The 20,754-nt window shown below is 44.6% G+C and overlaps 1 protein-coding gene and 1 long non-coding RNA gene across 4 annotated transcripts in view; one reads left to right on the plus strand and one right to left on the minus strand.

The window, feature by feature from the left end:
- Positions 1-2,650: 2,650 nt before the first annotated feature.
- On the minus strand, positions 2,651-13,467 carry LOC144594277 (uncharacterized). 2 transcript variants are annotated; one of them, XR_013547377.1, is made up of 4 exons: positions 13,231-13,467; positions 6,920-7,055; positions 6,548-6,740; positions 2,651-3,796 (listed from the first exon to the last, which is right to left on the minus strand). It is a non-coding gene; the product is annotated as an uncharacterized LOC144594277 (long non-coding RNA). The 2 variants fall into 2 exon arrangements; XR_013547376.1 differs by having other exon boundaries at positions 13,118-13,251.
- Positions 13,288-20,754, plus strand: part of LOC144594266 (coiled-coil domain-containing protein 149-like) — a 93,713-nt gene continuing 86,246 nt past the window's right edge. For both annotated transcript variants that reach the window (XM_078400534.1, XM_078400543.1), the window contains exon 1: positions 13,288-13,441. In XM_078400534.1, the coding sequence (XP_078256660.1) occupies positions 13,394-13,441 (48 nt within the window). In that variant the 5' untranslated portion in view covers positions 13,288-13,393. The remainder of the gene's footprint in view (positions 13,442-20,754) is intronic.

Below are 20,754 nucleotides of genomic sequence, written 5' to 3' on the forward strand. Positions count from 1 at the left end.
CATTCCATTGTTTACTTTCTATTAACCTTTAATGGTCCTACTTAAGAAACAATTTTATTTTGAATTAATCGCTTTCGTACCAGGTTGTATAAATAAAACTATTCTCCCCTTTTGCCCTCTTTGTGTTATCATAATTTTGTACTAATTTATTATAATTTCACATAATAGTTGAAAGGATTAATCACTATTTCCTTCATCATAATATTTAAACATTAATTAGGTAATCCATTTACCTTTCAGATAATTCATTTTACATCTTGTAATAAAGCTGTTCAAAATACAATAGCTACTGAAAGTTAGCACACTTTGGCCGCACTTCTGGGATCTTTGCTATCTATATACTAAAACTCTTGTTTATTTGTTCCTGAACTACAACCAAAACGGTACACGATAGCACGACAATTTTAGGACCACCTTACTCACTGTCATCCCTTTAGGGCTAATGGAAGAAGTTTAATTGAAATCGGTGTTATATTTTTTAAGTTATTCACATTTTAAAGTTTAAATCTATCTCCTAGGGAGGGAGGATAAGGGGGGGTTGAGGGTGATGGAGTGGGGATGGAGGGGAGGAAGGGCAGGGTTAGGAGGGGGGGGGAGGAGAGGGTGCTGCACCAATGCAGGAGAGGTTTGGGCCCAATGGGTCCACTTGCTCTAGTTAGATATAAAGCCAATGTTCAATTTGCCATTTTATGGCCTTAACCATAATTTTTAAGGATTTGGTCAGATGGTGCTTTCTTGTTTGTTGGAGCAGGAAGATATTCCCCAAGAAATTAACTTAGATCCAAGAAAAACCTTCCCATTTTCTCCCTATTACACATTGATTTTTAAAAGCAAAATATCAAAGCTGTGTAATATCTGACCCCAAAGCACAGGGCTTTAGTGATCTAAAGTAATCAGCCCGAGGTCTGGTGGAACTTGCTGAAAACATTTCAGAGGTGCAAATATTTGTTGAGTTGGGGTTTTTAGATATTTAGATGAAAAGATGAATATTTGAGTTCTAAAATTACGACTAAACATTAAACTTTCATTTGACTCACATTTCAAATTAGGATTCAATGTTAACATTTGATTGGTCAAAGTTGTTAGGTATTGTACACAAGCATGAAATTTAGGAAATATTTTGCTACATTATTGTGATAAAGAGTAAATTGTTCCACTTCGTTTGCACATGTGAAGTGCTTTGCGAGGCGGATTATGTCATACATTTAATCCAGCCTACCATGTAACCGTAATCTATTGCAGTTTGCCTCCCCTCACAATTGATGCCATATCCCTGACCCTACACATATCCCTGAAACTTGAGATCAGGGATTACAGCCAAAAGCCAACATCAATTGAATAGCAATATGCAATAAGAAATCATCAGTGAGGATGGTTGCTTCTCGGACTGGAGGCCTGTGACTAGTGGTGTGCCTCAGGGTTCAGTGCTGGGCCCGCTACTGTTTGTCATCTACATCAATGATTTGGATGAGAACATACAGGGCAAGATTAGCAAGTTTGCTGATGATACAAAAGTTAGTGGTTTTGCAGATAGTGAAGATGGTTGTGAAAGATTACAGCAGGATCTGGATCGATTGGCCTGGTGGTTGATGGAAATTAATACAGAGAAGTGTGAGTTGTTGCATTTTGGGACGTTCAACAAGGGCAGGACCTACACAGTAAATGGTAGGCCTCTGGGTAGTGTTGTAGAGCAGAGGGACCTAGGAGTACAGGTGCATGGATCCTTGAAGGTCGAGTCGCAGATGGATAAGGTGGTCAAAAAGGCTTTTGGCACTTTGGCTTTCATTAGTCAGAGTATTGAGTACAGAAGTTGGGAGGTCATGTTGCAGTTGTATAAGACGTTGGTGAGACCGCATTTAGAATATTGTGTTCAGTTCTGCGCACCTTGTTATAGGAAAGATATTGTCAAGCTTGAAAGGGTTCAGAAAAGATTTACAAGGATGTTGCCAGGACTAGAGGGTGTGAACTACAGGGAGAGGTTGAGTAGGCTGGGTCTCTATTCCATGGAGCGCAGGGGGATGAGGGGCGATCTTATAGAGGTGTACAAAATCATGAGAGGAATAGATCGGGTAGATGCACAGAGTCTCTTGCCCAGAGTAGGGGAATCGAGGACCAGAGGACATAGGTTCAAGGTGAAGTGGAAAAGATTTAATAGGAATCCGAGGGGTAACATTTTCACACTAAGGGTGGTGGGTGTCAGAAGAGGTAGTTGAGGCTGGGACTATCCCATCATTTATGAAACAGACAGGTACATGGATAGGACAGGTTTAGAGAGATCTGGACCAAGTGCAGGCAGGTGGGACGAGTGTAGCTGGGATATTGTTGGCCTGTGTGGGCAAGTTGGGCCGAAGGGCCAGTTTCCACACTGTATCACCCTATGACTCTATCACACATACCTGTATAGTAGCATGTAAATGCCAGTCAGGGGACTGGCCACAGGAACATGGTTGAAGTTCTTCTTCAAACCATACAAAAAGCATATTTGGAAAAGATTGGTAAAAATCACCCAACCCTCAAAGAACATGCAAAGACGAATCAAGTTTATTTTTAATAAAATTAACGACCTCATTTCCTTGGAAAAGAAATTCGTTGAATAAGATGTGGATACATACGATATATAAATACAATCACCATATTACATATTTCAGATGTCATATATTAAGCAATCATTTTTTTCACACAAGGTATGTTTTCTCACACAATATATAAAAAGGGTTGGCTCGGTAACAAGGCACTGTACATTTCCCTTCTAATCCTTTGATAGGCTACACCTCCCATGGTTGTGTCCCAGAGTATATGCTCCTGTCCTGAATTGTGCTGCATGACACAACTTGATGTCGCTGTTTCCTTCTTCTGGTGTGTAGCAGACCATTGTGCCTCTCTCACCAAGTCGAAGGTCTTCTACCAGTAATTGATTTCCACCTAGGTGTGAATAATTTTTCCTTCAATTCTATTCACTTCCTCCAAAACAAAAATGCAGCTATGAAGAATTTCACCTGGGGCATGACTGTGCTATGGTGGAGAGCAAAAGGGATTGTGGTGGAAATGCTGGTTGTGCTCCTTGAGAGTGGACCCTGTCGGCTTATTAATTACAGATATTCTGTGTGTAAGAGATAGAATCAGGAGGAAATAAATGAAGAGAGAACTCTGCCTGCCTCATTATGAGATATGTGGAACAGTCCAGGTTACAGCCTAATCTTTTTTTTCCATTTCAGTTTGGGCTGATCCAGTGCAGCTTCCTGCAGTCACGCTGAACTCACCTTCTTCACCTTCGCTGGCAAGCTTTCTTCACCTTCGCTGGCAATCTCCACCCAGCTCCCACTTTCACTTGGCCATCTCCGGCTCTTCCCTCACCTTTTTTGACATCTCTATTGTCCTTTCAAGAGTCAGGTTACCAACTAATATCCATTACAAGTCCATGGCTTGAGTACACTTCCTGTAAAGGCTCCATTCCACTCCATTCTCCCTACATCTGTTCAGATTGCCTGACTGCTTTGTGTTCAATTCATAAGTGTGGCCAGGAGCTTCCTGTTGCCAGTCACTTCAATTCTCCATCTTGCTCCCGCTCCGGCCTCTCTGACCTCTGACCTCTGACCAACTTCATCTTGCAGAACTTCTGATCTTTTGGCTCTCAGAATCCAAAGGTAATGTTGATTAGGTAGAAATATTCTGTGCAAAACCTCACATCACCTCATCTTCCAATTATAGCCAAGCTGCTTTCTGGAAGTGGGGGAGATGGTATGAGCCGACTTCATTTCATCCCTGGAAGCAATTTGTTCCCAGCCATCTTCAGAAACTAGGATTTGAGTATTAATGAAGTATTTAATGAATGTGGGTATCACGACGGTGTGTGGCTAAAGTGTGAATTATACAGTGCCCTCCATAATGTTTGGGACAAAGACTCATCATTTATTTATATGCCTCTATAATCCACAATTTGAGATTTGTAATAGAAAAAAATCACATGCGGTTAAAGTACACATTGTCAGATTTTAATAAAGGCCATTTTTATACAATTTGGTTTCACCATGTAGAAATTACAGCAGTGTTTATACATAGTCCCCCCATTTCAGGGCACCATAATGTTTGGGACACAGCAATGTCATGTAAATGAAAGTAATCATGTTTAGTATTTTGTTGCTTATCCTTTGCATGCATTGACTGCTTGAAGTCTGCGATTCATGGACATCACCAGTTGCTGGGTGTCTTTTCTGATGAAGCTCTGCCAGGCCTGTATTGCAGCCATCTTTAGCTTATGCTTGTTTTGGGGGCTAGTCCCCTTCCGTTTTCTCTTCAGCAATAAAAGGCATGCTCAATTGGGTTTAGATCAGGTGATTGACTTGGCCACTCAAGAATTGACCATTTTTAAGTTTTGAAAAACTCCTTTGTTGCTTTAGCAGTATGTTTAGGATCATTGTCTTGCTGTAGAATGAACAGCCGGTCAATGAGTTTTGAGGCATTTGTTTGAACTTGAGCAGATAGGATGTGTCTATACACTTCAGAATTCATTATGCTACTACCATCAGCAGTTGCAGCTTCAAGAAGATAAGTGAGCCAGTACTTTCAGCAGCCATACAGGCCCAGGCCATAACACCCCCACCACTGTGTTTCACAGATGAGGTGGTATGCTTTGGATCTTGGGCAGTTCCTTCTCTCCTCCATACTTTGCTCTTGCCATCACTTTGAGATAAGTTAATTTTAGTCTCTTCTGTCCACAAGACCTTTTTCCAGAACTGTGGTTGCTCTTTCAAGTACTTCTTGGCAAACTGTAACCCGGCCATCCTAATTTGTGGCTAACCAGTGGTCTGCATCTTGCAGTGTAGCCTCTGTATTTCTGTTCATGAAGTCTTCTGCGGACAGTGGTCATTGACTAATCCACACTTGACTCCTGAAGAGTGTTTCTGATCTGTCGGACAGGTATCTGGGGATTTTTCTTTATTATAGAGAGAATTCTGTCATCAGCTGTGGGGGTCTTGCTTGGCCTGCCAGTGCCTTTGCATTAGTAAGCTCACGAGTGCTCTCTTTCTTCTTAATGATGTTCCAAACTGTTGATTTTGGTAAGCCTAAGGTTTAGCTGATGTCTCCAACAGTTTTATTCTTCTTTCTCAGTCTCATAATGGCTTCTTTGACTTTCATTGGCACAACTTTGGTCCTCATGTTGATAAACAGCAATAAAAGTTTCCAAAGGTGATGGAAAGACTGCAGGAAAGACAAGGTGCTGAGAGCTCTCTTCTACCTGCGTTAAGGCGACAATTAAACACACCTGAGCAATTACAAACACCTGTGAAGCCATGTGTCCCAAACATTATGTTGCCCTGAAATTGGGGGACTATGTATAATCACTGCTGTAATTTCTACACGGTGAACCCAAAATGTATAAAAATGGCCTTTATTAAAATCTGACAATGTGTACTTTAACCACATGTGATTTTTTTCTATTACAAATCTCAAATTGTGGAGTACAGAGGCAAATAAATAAATGATGGGTCTTTGTCCCAAACATTATGGAGGGGACTGTAAATAAGTAAAAATTGCAATTAAGATAATAATAATAATAATAATATATTTATTTTATATAGCGCCTTAACACATGCACAAAGCGCTTTACAAATACAATTAACATAGAAACAAACAGACAAACAGACAAACTATCCTGACGGAAAAGCGGCGAATAATCAACGCCAGCGTCCTCTCACGTCAGGGTCCAGCAGTAGACATTAAAGAACACAAGACACACAGATACAATTTTTTACACAAAACAGCCATCACAGTGATTGCTCTAGGCATACCCTCACTGTGATGGAAGGCAAAGTCTTATCTCTTAAGATGATTATGTACTGGGAATTCTTTTTTTAATGAAGTCTGATGCAGTGATCGCTAGGAAGAGTATTCTGAGTGGTGTAGCTGTGATTACAACATAGCTCAGTCGAAAGGTGTTCAGCCTAAAACATTAACTCTATTTCTCTTTCCACAGATGCTGGCTAACTGACTATTTCCAATTTTCTGTTTTTACTACACATTTTATAAAGTCCCTTATTTTAAGAATTATAGTTAAATCCTTACTGCAGTCGCGTAGTTTAAGATTTGTTCCTCGCATTGCTCACCACCATTGCCTCTCCCCATCTCCTTCTGAATCCTCTCGGGATTGTGCCCGACAGGACAAAAGAGATGCTCCTCCTCCTCCTCTCCCTGCCCGCAGTAAGGCCTCAGCTGCAGCACTGGGGATTTTTGGTTTCGATTCACTTTTTCAGTCATCTTTTAAAGATCTTATACAGTTTTATACATTCAATGCCCCTCCTGTAAGTGTTTCTTGCTGTAATCTAGCTTCCCAGCGTTACACTCCCAGATTAAATAACAGATGTACAATCATGAATACAAAGAAGACTTGCTTTGTATACTAATTATTTTCATCAGCAGTCTCCGAGATTTGGCATGCTGGCTGTCCCCCCTCTCCCCCCCCCCCCCCCCACTCTTGCATACCACCATCCCATATCCAAACCATCCCTTACCCCTGTGCTCCATTTTTCAAGTAAAATTATTTCCATACCTTGACTTTGACTGGTCAGCCTTATGGGTAACAAGAAGATTATTATTTAATCATAGGCTGTTTCCACATATTAGGAGATTTCCTCAGACACAAGCCAGGGAGATCTCTATAATTTCTAATTGCATTGCCAAAGGTAACACATCCATTGCTATTGTAGTCTTGCACATATTTTTTAGATGACTGGATATGCCATCTGCCAGAAACAGAAAAAAAAGAAATGTCAGATGCTGCAATCCTATAACATACAATTATCAATCATTTACTGCATCTTTCATCAAGTGAGATGTAAAGTTGTCAAAATTTAGTGCAAATTGGTGCTTCTGGGCTAATTTTTCCAACTTTAGCTGAAAAGAAAATGGTAAAATTTTCCACCTTCCCGTTCATAAGTCGTAGGAGCAGAATAAGGCCATTCTGCCCATCGAGTCTACTCCGCCATTCAATCATGGCTGATCTATCTTTCCTTCTCAACCTCATTCTCTTGCCTTCGCCCCGTAACCATTGTTCTTTGCTGTAAGACAAAGTAGTCCAATTTTGGGGAAATTTACCTGTTTTTTTCACAACACATGACAATCAGCTGCTGCAGACTCGTCTAAGTATTGACGAAGATGAACCTTCACAGGAATAGAGTTTGGACAATGGCCACAGCTGTTTTGAAATCACATAATGAACTAAAAATCTTAGGGAGTAACTTTAGCCTCCCAGTGTAGCCAATGGGGAGATGGATGGGGAGGGTGAAGAGAAGAACATTAGAAACAGGTACACAGGTACCTGGTACAGGTACCTAACAGGTACACCCTCTTGGGAGCTGTCGGGGCAGATGACACCTCTGGTCTGTGCAGCGGACAGGTCTGTGACTTGAATCCTGGCGCGGAGACTAAACCAGAGAGACCGATGTCAGGCAGAGCCATAGTGGTGGGTGACTCCATAGTCAGAGGTGCAGACAGGAGATTCTGTAGTTAAGGCAAATGTAGGTCCCTTGCAGTCGGAAACAGGTTAATTGATCATAGAGAACAAGGTGATGGCAGACCAATTGAACAAATACTTTGGTTCTGTCTTCACTAAGGAAGACATAAACCGTCTGCCGGAAATAGCGGGGGACCGGGGGTCTAAAGAGATGGAGGAACTGAGGGAAATCCAGGTTAGTCGGGAAGTGGTGTTGGGTAAATTAAATGGATTAAAGGCAGATAAATCCCCAGGGCCAGATAGGCTGCATCCCAGAGTGCTTAAGGAAGTAGCCTCAGAAATAGTGGATGCATTAGTGATAATTTTTCGAAACTCTTTAGATTCTGGAGTAGTTCCTGAGGACTGGAGGGTAGCTAATGTAATCCCACTTTTTAAAAAGGGAGGGAGAGAGAAAACGGGGAATTATAGACCAGTTAGCCTAACATCGGTAGTGGGGAAAATGCTAGTCAGTTATTAAAGATGTGATAGCATTACATTTGGAAAGTGGAGAAATCATCGGACAAAGTCAGCATGGATTTACCAAAGGCAAATCATGTCTGACGAATCTTATAGAATTTTTCGAGGATGTAACTAGTAGAGTGGATAAGGGAGAACCAGTCGATGTGTTATATCTGGACTTTCAGAAGGCCTTCGACAAGGTCCCACATAGGAGATTGGTGTACAAACTTAAAGCACACGGTATTGAGGGTTCAGTGTTGAGGTGGATAGAAAATTGGTTGGCGGACAGGAAGCAAAGAGTAGGAATAAACGGGTCCTTTTCGGAATGGCAGGCAGTGACTAGTGGGGTACCGCAAGGCTCAGTGCTGGGACCCCAGTTATTTACAGTGTATATTAATGATTTGGACGAGGGAATTGAATACAACATCTCTAAGTTTGCGGATGACACGAAGCTGGGTGGCAGTGTTAGCTGCGAGGAGGATGCTAGGAGGCTGCAGAGTGACTTGGATAGATTAGGCGAGTGGGCAAATGCATGGCAGATGCAATATAATGTGGATAAATGTGAGGTTATCCACTTTGGCGGCAAGAACAGGAAAGCAGAGTATTACCTGAATGGTGACCGATTGGGAGAAGGGGAGATGCAACGTGACCTGGGTGTCATGGTGCACCAGTCATTGAAAGCAAGCATGCAGGTGCAGCAGGCAGTGAAGAAAGCGAATGGTATGTTGGCATTCATAGCAAGAGGATTTGAGTTTAGGAGCAGGGAGGTTCTGCTGCAGTTGTACAGGGCCTTGGTGAGACCGCACCTGGAGTATTGTGTGCAGTTTTGGTCTCCTAACCTGAGGAAAGACGTTCTTGCCTTAGAGGGAGTACAGAGAAGGTTCACCAGATTGATCCCTGGGATGGCGGGACTTACATATGAGGAAAGACTAGATAGACTGGGCTTGTACTCGCTGGAATTTAGAAGGCTGAGGGGGGATCTTATAGAAACATATAAAATTCTTAAGGGGTTGGAGAGGCTAGATGCGGGAAAATTGTTCCCGATGTTGGGGGAGTCCAGAACCAGGGGTCACAGCTTAAGGATAAGGGGGAAGTCTTTTAGGACCGAGATGAGAAAACATTTCTTCACACAGAGAGTGGTGAGTCTGTGGAATTCTCTGCCACAGAAGGTAGTTGAGGCCAGTTCATTGGCTATATTTAAGAGGGAGTTAGATGTGGCCCTTTTTGCTAAAGGGATCAGGGGGTATGGAGAGAAGGCAGGTACAGGCTACTGAGCTGAATGATCAGCCATGATCATATTGAATGGCGGTGCAGGCTCGAAGGGCCGAATGGCCTACTCCTGCACCTATTTTCTATGTTTCTATGTTTCTAACAGTCAAGACTGAAGGATGGTGTGTCGTCTCCCTGGTGCTAGGGTCCAAGATGTTTCAGACCGATTGCAGGACATACTCAAGAGGGAAGGGGAGCAGCCGGAAGTAGTTGTGCATGTAGGCACAAACGAAATAGGAAAAGAAGAAGAAGGAGGTTCTGCAACGCCAGTATAGAGAATTAGGTAGAAGGCTGAAAAGCAGGACCTCCAGGGTAGTTATCTCTGGTTTGCTTCCAGTACCCCATGGGGGTAGGAACAGAGATAGGGGAGCTGAATGTGTGGCTGAGGAGTTGGTGCAGAGGGCAGGGATTTAGTTTTCTGGACCATTGGGATCTCTTCTGGGGCAGCAGTGACCTGTACAAAAGGGAACAGGTTGCATCTTAACTGTAGGGGGACTAACATACTGGCAGGCAGGTTTGTTGGTGCTACACCGGTGGGTTTAAATTAAATAGTGGGGTGGGAGGGTCTACAACGTGGAATCGTATGCGTGGAGTTAACGGGAAAGAGAGTACAGGAACGGTTATGTAAGTCTCCAGAAATAAAATGACAGAAAGTTTAAAAAGGGAGAAGAGAGTAAGGTCAGGTAAAATCGGGATGGTTGTGAGAGAAGGGGTGGCAAACACTAAATTGAAGGTATTATATTTACAGTACATACACATTGCATAACGAACAATGTGGACGAGTGAGGGTGGTGAATCTGTGGAATTCTTTGCCACAGAAGGCTGTGGAGGCCAAGTCAGTGCATATTTTTAAGGCAGAGATAGATAAATTCTTGATTAGTCCAGGTGTCAGGGGTTGTGGGAGAAGGCAGGGGAATGGGGTTAGGAGGGAGAGATAGATCAGCCACGATTGAATGGCGGAGTAGACTTGATGGGCCTAATTCTACTCCTATCACTTATGACTTATGACCTGATGAAATAGAAGCAAAAATAGGCCAACCTCTTGAGTTAATATCATCCCTGATCTGAACTTAACCTTTTACTTTTCACTTTTCTCTTTGTTCCTCAATCTTTGACTCGTTTGTAGTCCAAATATGTCTGTCTCAGCGACAACCTGTATTCAGTGATTTAATGTCCTCTTCTTTACAATCTCTGAAACAAAGACTGTGTTGACCTTAGGAATTAGATGGTCCTTAAGTTATTTTACAGTTTAATTATTCACAACAAGAGGTGGGACCGAATTAAAACCAGGTTGAGCAGATTCTGTGGAAAGAAAAACAAAGTTATTGTTTGAGGAAAATAATCTTTCCTCTAACTGGAAATGTGAGAATACTATGTGTTTTAAATTGCAGAAAAGTGGCGGTGTGGAGAGAGGAAGGGGGATGTCTGCGATCGAGTGGAGACTCAGGCTGGCCTGGTTACACAAATTCATTGCAGCCATTACTGGCCAGTGTTTCACGGCAGGGTGGAGCACATGACTCACAGCAAAAGTTAACTAAGCAGAAAACAAGGTTAATTTTCGGGAGGGTGCACATACCTTTTAATGTCACAAGTTCACAAGTTATAGGAGTAGAATTAAGCCATTTGGTCTGTTGAGTCTACTCTGCCGTTCACTCATGGCTGATCTCTGCCTCCTAACCCCATTTCCCTGCCTTCTCCCCATAACCCTTGACACCCATTCTAAACAAGAATTTGTCTATCTCTGCTTTAAAAATATCCACTGACTTGGCTTCCACAGCCCTCTGTGGCAATGAGTTGCACAGATTAACTACCCTCTGACAAAATAAGTTCTTTCTCAACTCCTTTCTAAAAGAGCGCCCTTTAATTCTGAGGCTATGACCTCTGGTCCTAGACTCTCCCACCAGTAGAAACATCCTTTCCACATCCACTCTATCTATGCCTTTCATTATTCTGTAAGTTTCAATGAGGTCCCCCCTCAACCTTCTTAACTCTAGCGAGTAGAGGCCCAGTGCTGTCAAACGCTAATTATATGCTAAGGGGTAGGCCATTTAGAACTGAGATGAGGAAAAACCTTTTCAGTCAGAGAGTTATGAATCTGTGGAATTCTCTGCCTCAGAAGGCAGTGGAGGCCAATTCTCTGAATGCTTTCAAGAGAGAGCTGGATAGAGCTCTTAAGGATAGCGGAGTCAGGGGGTATGGGGAGAAGGCAGGAACGGGGTACTGATTGAGAATGATCAGCCATGATCACATTGAATGGCGGTGCTGGCTCGAAGGGCCGAATGGCCTCCTCGTGCACCTATTGTCTATTGTCTATTGTAACTCACTCATTCCTGGAATCATTCTTCTAAACCTCATCTGGATCCTCTCCAGAGCCAGCACATCCTTCCTCAGATATGGGGCCCAAATTTGCACACAGTCCTTTTCCATATCCTTCCCTTTTCCATATCAACCAATCAATTTTGCTGGTCCTTGGAAAATCTTGCAGTCTAAGAGACAAGTGAAAGCGGCACAGTGGCGCAGCGGTAGAGTTGCTGCCTTACAGCGCCTGAGACCCAGGTTCGATCCTGACTTTGGCTGCTGTCTGTATGGAGTTTGTACATTCTCCCTGGGACCGGGTAGGCTTTCTCCGGGTGCTCTGGTTTCCTACCCCATTCCAAAGACGTGCGGGACTGTAGGTTAATTGGATTCTGTAAATTGGCCCTAGTATTTAGGGAGTGGATGTAAAAGTGGGGCATCGATCCTGACTACAGGTGCTGTCTGTACAGAGTTTGTATGTTCTCCCCTTGACATTTCTCGGGCTTTCTCCGAGATCTTCGGTTTCCTCCCATACTCCAAAGACGTACAGGTTTGTCGGTTAATTGGCTTGGTATAATTGTAAATTGTCCCTAGTGTTTGTAAGATAGTGCTAGTGTACGGGGATTGCTGATTAGCACGGACTCGATGGGCCAAAGGGCCTGTTTCCACGCTGTATCTCTAAACTAAACTGCCTAAACTAAACTAAAAGTGAGTGTAAATTCCAGGTTAAGGGGAAAACAAAATTTTGAATTGTCCTTAAATTACTGGTGGTTTGTGGGTTAGGAAGGGGTACAAAGACTAACTGTTGGTTTGTGCAGGCACATCAGAAATGTGATGAACTTACGTTTGTACCTTTTCATACTTGCAGTTTTCCTCCCCCCTGACTCTCAGTCTGAAGAAGGGTATAGACGCCAAACGTCAGAACAAGGGGCCACAGTTTAAGAATAAGGGGTAGGCCATTTAGAACGGAGATGAGGAAGAACTTTTTCAGTCAGAGAGTGGTGAAGGTGTGGAATTCTCTGCCTCAGAAGGCAGTGGAGGCCAGTTCGTTGGATGCTTTCAAGAGAGAGCTGGATAGAGCTCTTAAGGATCGCGGAGTGAGGGGGTATGGGGAGAAGGCAGGAATGGGGTACTGATTGAGAGTGATCAGCCATGATCGCATTGAATGGCGGTGTTGGCTCGAAGGGCTGAATGGCCTACTCCTGCACCTATTGTCTATTGTCTATTGTCACCTATTCATTTTCTCCAGAGATGTTGTTGGCTGGCCTGCTGTGTTACTCCAGCATTTTGTGTCTATCTTCGGTGTAAATCAGCATCTGCAGTTACATCTTATACTCTGTCACTCTTATATTCCTCATTACTTTTAATCGTGGGGGAGAACCCCCCCCCCCCCATTAGATTTGGACAAACACGATTTTCACTTCATAAAAACTACGTTGACTCTGCCCAAGTATATTAAAGATTATTTAATTACCCAGTGAACGACATCTGATGAAAGATTCCAGCGTTTTGCCAACATCAACGCTTGCCACATACAAGGCACCAAAAACTGGATTCACATACAACCACCAAGGTCCAAGGATGGAAGGCAGAAAAGCCAATTACCTGCAATTTTGGAATTAACCCTTTCTTTCCCATCACCGCACCTTCTCCCTCCACACCAGGGTTCTGCAATGTGAATAAACATAATAATGTAGCAGAGCAGTGATGTTACTCACCTCCTTGAAATCCGACTCCAATTACCCCGTCCCGACCTGGAAGTGAGGTGGCGCTTCTAGCAGGAAGCGCCTGCCCGGATCGTCACACATATTTACTCTCTTCGGTAGCTGCTACCGACTGCGCTCATTAAAAAACCACACACATATCCAAATTGACAATAAGATGACCACCAAGAGGAGCGAAGGCGAATGGCAGGGGCTAGTGAACGAGGTGAGCCTGCATTGCATGAACCGAGGCTGGGGTCCGGAAGGGATGTGTCTGTCATTCAGCCATCTGGTAGGAATGGTACTGGGGAAGTAATGGTCTTGACAAGGACAGCTCGAGTATTGCCTCGGCCGAAACACGGCTGCTTTTTAAAAATTGTATTTGTTGCTTTGGTCTCAATGCAATGGATCCGGGTTTAAAGGCACGGTAGCTGGCGGGGCAGGGGCCCTCTCCCTGTCAGTCGGCAACACGGGAGCAGGGAGCAGGGATCAGCCTGAATGCGGGGCCGGTGTGTGTGAGGCAGCAACTGGCACCATCCCTTCCTGTGGGAAAACCTCACAGTCTGGGACTTTGTTTGGCACCATCCCAGCGGTTTGGAGCCAGTGTGTGGAGCTGCGCCAGAGTGTGGGTTCACCCCCACAAAATGTGGGGCCAGTGTTTAGGACAATCCCCACCCAGACATGATCCAGGGTGTCTCCACAGTGTGTGACTAGTGTGTACAACTGCGCGTGATTATGCGTGCAACCATTTGGTAGTGGCTGGCGATATATGTGTCGAGCAGTTCCCTAGTGTTATTGGGGGTTAATGGGACTATCTCAGTATTGGGCAGTGCATGGAATGGCCCCAGAAGGCAGACCCTTCTTCAGAGAAGTCACCCATTCCTTCTCCCCGGACCCTTCTTCGGAGACGTCTGGACCAGAAAGGTCACCTCTCCCATCTCTCCAGAGATGCTGCCTGTCCAGCGGAGTTATTCCAGCATTTTGTGTCTACCTTGCCTTGACTATGACTATGTCATCTAGTCTGCTGAATTGTTGCAAAACTCCTTCCACGCCAATATATCATTTAAGAGACCAAAATTGTACACAATACTCAAAGGCCAACATATTAGAGGCAGGAAACATGTTCCCAATGTTGGGAGTCCAGAACCAGGGGCCACAGTTTTAAGAATAAGAGGTAGGCCATTTAGAACGGAGATGAGGAAAATCTTTTTCAGTCAGAGAGTTGTAAATCTGTGAGAATTCTCTCCCTCAGAAGGCAGTGGAGGCCAAGTCTCTGAATGCATTCAAGCTCTAGAGAGCTAGATAGAGCTCTTAAGGATAGCGGAGTCAGGGGGTATGGGGAGAAGGCAGGAACGGGGTATTGATTGAGAATGATCAGCCATGATCACATTGAATGGTGATGCTGGCTCGAAGGGCCGAATAGCCTACTCCTCCACCTATTGTCTATATCATTTTCCCTCCTGAATCCTGCACCTGCATATTTGATTTCAATGACATACATACCAGCAAGCCAGATCCCTTTGAAAATCAACATTTTGTGAATTTTCACAATATAAAAAAGCTCAACATTTTTGTTTCTACCACTGAAGTCGACAACCTCACATTTCTCCACACTGTACCTCTTTAGGCATGTCCTTGCACACTTAGCTTCAAGGGACGTGTGTCATCAGCAAATTTGGAAATGGTGCATTTGAGCTCCACATCCAAAATATCAATGTGGAATGTGAACAGGGGACTCAAGCATCAATTATTCACAATTCCTCAGGTGCTCCGCCAGTCCAAGCCCGTCAACACTTACTCTGACTGTTTTCAAAATGTCCTGCAGCTCTCAATCCCTGCACGTGTGTCAGTCCCATATTTATGTGCCTTAACTTTATTCACCGGTCTCCTGTGTGGCAGTTTATCTGAGTCGTTGGAAAATCTAGATGCACCACATCCATTGTCACATAGTCATACAACATGGAAACAGACACTTTGGCCCAACTGGTCCATGCCAAGGTTCATACGTTCTAGGAGCAGAATTAGGCCATTCGGCCCATCAAGTCTACTCCGCCATCCAATCACAGCTGATCTATCTCTCCCTCTCTACCCCTTTCTCCTGCCTTCACCCCATAACCCCTGACACATAACCCTAAGGTGCTACACGAGTCCCACCTGCCCGCATTTGGCCCATATCCCTCAAAACATTTCCTATCCACGTACCTACCCAAATGCCAACCTCAACTACCTCCTCTGGCAGCTCATTCTGTGCACCCACCACTCTCTGGTTTCAGGGCTGTGCGTGAAACTTGCCCGATAATGCCGGCAGTTTGTGGAAATATGGTCGAGAGAAGGGCGGTGTACAGAACCATCCCAGAGTACAGAACAGTACACGGAATCATCCCGGATGTTAGGGGAGTGCACGCAACTGTCCCGTGGTGTTGAGTAGTCCGGGGCACGTTGGAAGTATTTGTAGCAATATGTGTGGAGCTAAGCAGCAGTGCGGGGCAGTAGCTGGAGCTACCTCTGGGCGCAGTGCCAGTGCCAGTGCCAGTGCTGGGGATCCGGCTCCACACCTCCACGTCAGGCTGAGTGGTGCAGCCACTGAGCCTGTGCTCAGCTGGGACTCCCAGGCCTGGAGGCTGGGCTCAGCTCAGCGCTGTGTCAAGTCGCATTGCCTGGAGTGGAGACCCGTCGCCGGCCACACGCTCACAGCTTGAACGAGAAAACAAAACTGGGTATTTTTTTAAAATTTCAAGGCAAGCCAATAGGTTATTTTGCCAACGCCTGCCCTTCACAATCTCCGGAAGTCTAGCCCTTCCCTTTGGTATTAGATTGTTGGGCTAAGTAACCAAGTTATTCGGGACGCACAATAAAATAGCTTTTAAACGTTGCATGTTGGAAATACTGCGCAGGTCGAGCAGCATCTTATAACAACGCAGGAGGCCGTTCAGCCCATTGCATCCATTCCAGCTCCCAGCAGAGCAAACCATCAGCATACTTCCCCCTTTCCTTATTTCCAAGTCCTCCTGCTTATGTGCTGCCTATCTGTTGCCTTTATTTTTGTTTGCCGCTTACTTACCCTAAGAGGTTATTTCCAATGCCGAGACACAAAATGCTGGAGTAACTCAGTGGGACAGGCAGCATCTCTGGAGAGAAGGAATCACGTCAGGTCAAGTCTACTTTATTTGTCACATACACATACAAGATGTGCAGTGAAATGAAAGTGGCAATGCCTGCGGATTGTGCTAAAACTACAAACAGAATAGAATTATTTTTTTTAAAAGGCACAACACAAAAAAAAAATTAATACAGTAAATTAGTCCCTGGTGATATAAGAGTTAACAGTCCTGATGGCCTGTGGGAAGAAACTCCGTCTCATTCTCTCTGTTTTCACAGCGTGACAGCGGGGGCGTTTGCCTGACCGTAGCAGCTGGAACAGTCCGTTGCTGGGGTGGTAGGGGTCCCCCATAATATTGCTGGCTCTGGATCTGCACCTGATGTATAGGTCCTGCAGGGGGGCGAGAGTAGTTCCCATAGTGCGTTCAGCCCAACGCACTACTCACTGCAGAGCCTTCCTGTCCTGGGCAGAGCTGTTCCCAAACCAGATTGAGATGTTGCCGGACAAGATGCTTTCTACAGCCCCAGAGTAGAAGCACTGAAGGATCCTCAGAGAGGCTCTGAATTTCCTCAGCTGTCTGAGGTGGTAAAGGCGCTGCCTTGCCTTACTCACCAGTGCGGCAATGTGTGTTGTCCATGTTAGATCCTCTGTGATGTGGACTCCCAGGTATAATGGGTGACGTTTCGGGTCGAGATCCATTCTTCAAATGGGTCCCGCAACTTCACCCGTTACTCCAGCATTTTGTGTCTATCCTCGGTTTAAACCAGCATCTGCAGTTCCTTCCTACACATTTACAATGCCTAGTTAACCCACTGGCATGGTTTTAACATAGAAACATAGAAAATAGGTGCAGGAGTAGGCCATTCGGCCCTTCGAGCCTGCACCGCCATTCAATATGATCATGGCTGATCATCCAGCTCAGTAACCTGTACCTGCCTTCTCTCCATACCCCCTGATCCCTTTAGCCACAAGGGCCACATCTAACTCCCTCTTAAATATAGCCAATGAACTGGCCTCAACTACCTTCTGTGGCGGAGAATTCCACAGACTCACCACTCTCTGTGAAGAAATGTTTTCTCATCTCGGTCCTAAAAGACTTCCCTCTTATCCTTAAGCTGTGACCCCTGGTTCTGGACTTCCCCAACATTGGGAACAATCTTCCCGCATCTAGCCTCTCCAAACCCTTAAGAATTTTATATGTTTCAATAAGATCCCCCCTCAGTCTTCTAAATTCCAGCGAGTATAAGCCTAGTCTATCCAGTCTTTCTTCATATGACAGTCCTGCCATCCCAGGGATCAATCTGGTGAACCTTCTCTGTACTCCCTCTAAGGCTAGAATGTCTTTCCTTAGATAAGGAGACCAAAACTGTACACAATACTCCAGGTGCGGTCTCACCAAGGCCCTGTACAACTGCAGCAGAACCTCCCTGCTCCTATACTCAAATCCTCTTGCTATGAATGCTAAAATACCATTCGCTTTCTTCACTGCCTGCTGCACCTGCACGCTTGCTTTCAATGACTAGTGCACCATGACACCTAGGTCACGTTGCATCTCCCCTTTTCCTAATTGGCCACCATTCAGGTAATACTCTGCTTTCCTGTTCTTGCCGCCAAAGTGGATAACCTCACATTTATCCACATTATATTGCATCTGCCATGCATTTGCCCACTCTCCTAATCTATCCAAGTCACTCTGCAGCCTCCTAGCATCCTCCTCGCAGCTAACACTGCCACCCAGCTTCGTGTCATCCGTAAACTTAGAGATATTGCATTCAATTCCCTCGTCCAAATCATTAATATATATTGTAAATAACTGGGGTCCCAGCACTGAGCCTTGCGGTACCCCACTAGTCACTGCCTGCCATTCCGAAAAGGACCCATTTATTCCTACTCTTTGCTTCCTGTCCGCCAACCAATTCTCTACCCACCTCAACACTGAACCCCCAATACCGTGTGCTTTAAGTTTGTACCCCAATCTCCTATGTGGGACCTTGTCGAAGGCCTTCTGAAAGGCCTTCTGGGCGGCACGGTAGCGCAGCGGTAGAGTTGCTGCTTTACAGCGAATGCAGCGCCGGAGACTCAGGTTCGATCCTGACTACGGGTGCTGCACTGTAATGAGTTTGTACGTTCTCCCCGTGACCTGCGTGGGTTTTCTCCGAGATCTTCGGTTTCCTCCCACACTCCAAAGACGTACAGGTATGTAGGTTAATTGGCTGGGTAAATGTAAAAATTGTCCCTAGTGGGTGTAGGATAGTGTTAATGTACGGGGATCACTGGGCGGCACGGACTTGGAGGGCCGAAAAGGCCTGTTTCCGGCTGTATATATATGATATGATATGAAAGTCTAGATATAACACATCGACTGGTTCTCCTTTATCCACTCTACTAGTTACATCCTCGAAAAATTCTATAAGATTCGTCAGGCATGATTTGTCTTTCATAAATCCATGCTGACTTTGTCCGATGATTTCACCACTTTCCAAATGTGATACTATCACATCTTTAATAACTGACTAGCATTTTCCCCACTACCGATGTTAGGCTAACTGGTCTATAATTCCCCGTTTTCTTTCTCCCTCCCTTTTTAAAAAGTGGGGTTACATTAGCTACCCTCCAATCCTCAGGAACTACTCCAGAATCTAAAGAGTTTTGAAAAATTATCACTAATGCATCCACTATTTCTGAGGTTACTTCCTTAAGCACTCTGGGATGCAGCCTATCTGGCCCTGGGGATTTATCGGCCTTTAATCCATTTAATTTACCTAACACCACTTCCCGATTAACCTGGATTACCCTCAGTTCCTCCATCTCGTTAGACCCCTGGTCCCCTGCTATTTCCGGCAGATTGTTTATGTCTTCCCTAGTGAAGACAGAACCAAAGTAGTTGTTCAATTGGTCTGCCATCTCCTTGTTCCCTATGATCAATTCACCTGTTTCCGACTGCAAGGGACCTACATTTGTCTTAACTAGTCTTTTTCTCTTCACATATCTATAAAAGCTTTTGCAGTCAGTTTTTATGTTCCCTGACAGTTTTCTCTCATAATCTATTTTCCCTTTCCTAATTAAGCCCTTTGTCCTCCTCTGCTGGACTCTGAATTGCTCCCAGTCATCTGGTATGATACTTTTTCTGGCTAATTTATATGCTTCATCTTTTGTTTTAATACTATCCTTGATTTCCCTTGTTAGCCACGGATGCACTACCTTTCCTGGTTTGTTCTTTTGCCAAACTGGGATGAACAATTGTTGTAGTTCATCCATGCAATCTTTAAATGCCTTCCATTGCATGTCCACCGTCAACCCTTTAAGTATAAATTGCCAGTCTATCTTGGACAATTCATGTCTCATACCCTCATAGTTACCTTTCTTTAAGTTCAGAACACTTGTTTCTGAATTGACTTTGTCACTCTCCATCCTAATGAAGAACTCCACCATATTATGGTCACTTTTGCCCAAGGGGCCTCGCACAACAAGACTGCTAACTAACCCTTCCTTATTATTCAATACCCAGTCTAGAATGGTGTATGGGAGGGAATGGGAACACCCAGCAGAAACCTACCTAGCTGCAGAGAGAAACCCAAGTTCAGGGTTGAACCTGGGTCTGCGGGGAATGAAGCAACATAACCAACCACCTGGTCACCATGCAGCCCCAGCTGTGGAACATTACTCCCCAAAGACCTGCAGAAAACACTCTGGTGTAAAAACGTAATGTTTCAGATCAACATCCCTTTATCATGCCAGCTCTGATGAAAAGCATGAGTCTAAATGGTGAGGCAGTATTGTCCTAATCTTCAACCAGTATGCAAAGCAGTATGCAAAGCAGTATGCAAAGCAGTGGTCCAGAAATGCAGGAGGATACATCATGCTGGAATAACTCGGCTGGTCAGACAGCATCTCTCAAGAACATGGATAGGTGATGTTTCAAGTCAGACCCTATGAGAAGGGTCCCCTATCCATGTTCTCCAGAAATGCTGCCTGACTGGCCGAGTTACTCCAGCACTTTGTGTCCTTTTTTGTAAACCAGCATCTGCAGTTCCTTGCTTCCATAGGAAATGCAGGAGGTCTGGTGCTACTGTGGCTGCTTCTTGCTGGACCCACCTCTGAATCCAAGGGGTGGGAGGGCAGAGTTCAAACAGCCAGAGGTGAGGGGGTTGGGTGTATTCAGCAGCTGGCATTCTTGTGTCAGGAATGGTTGACGAATATTGCAAGCCCCTTCAGTAGTAATTTTTTGATTTTATGAAAAAGTTGATTTACATCTTAATTAATTATAATTTTAAAGTGTTAGAGGTAAAATTACCTTTTTCCTCTTTGTTTAAATCCTTTCGGACAGTTTTTGAATGCCTCTGCCCACAGGAGCGAGCTGGTAAAAGGCCTTCACAATGCCCTCATGATTGGCCACCTGGGTCTGCTTGCAGGATAACTATGGCAGCCTGGCCTCCAGC

The sequence above is a fragment of the Rhinoraja longicauda genome, chromosome 1, assembly GCF_053455715.1.
Source record: "Rhinoraja longicauda isolate Sanriku21f chromosome 1, sRhiLon1.1, whole genome shotgun sequence".
NCBI lineage: Eukaryota > Metazoa > Chordata > Chondrichthyes > Rajiformes > Arhynchobatidae > Rhinoraja > Rhinoraja longicauda.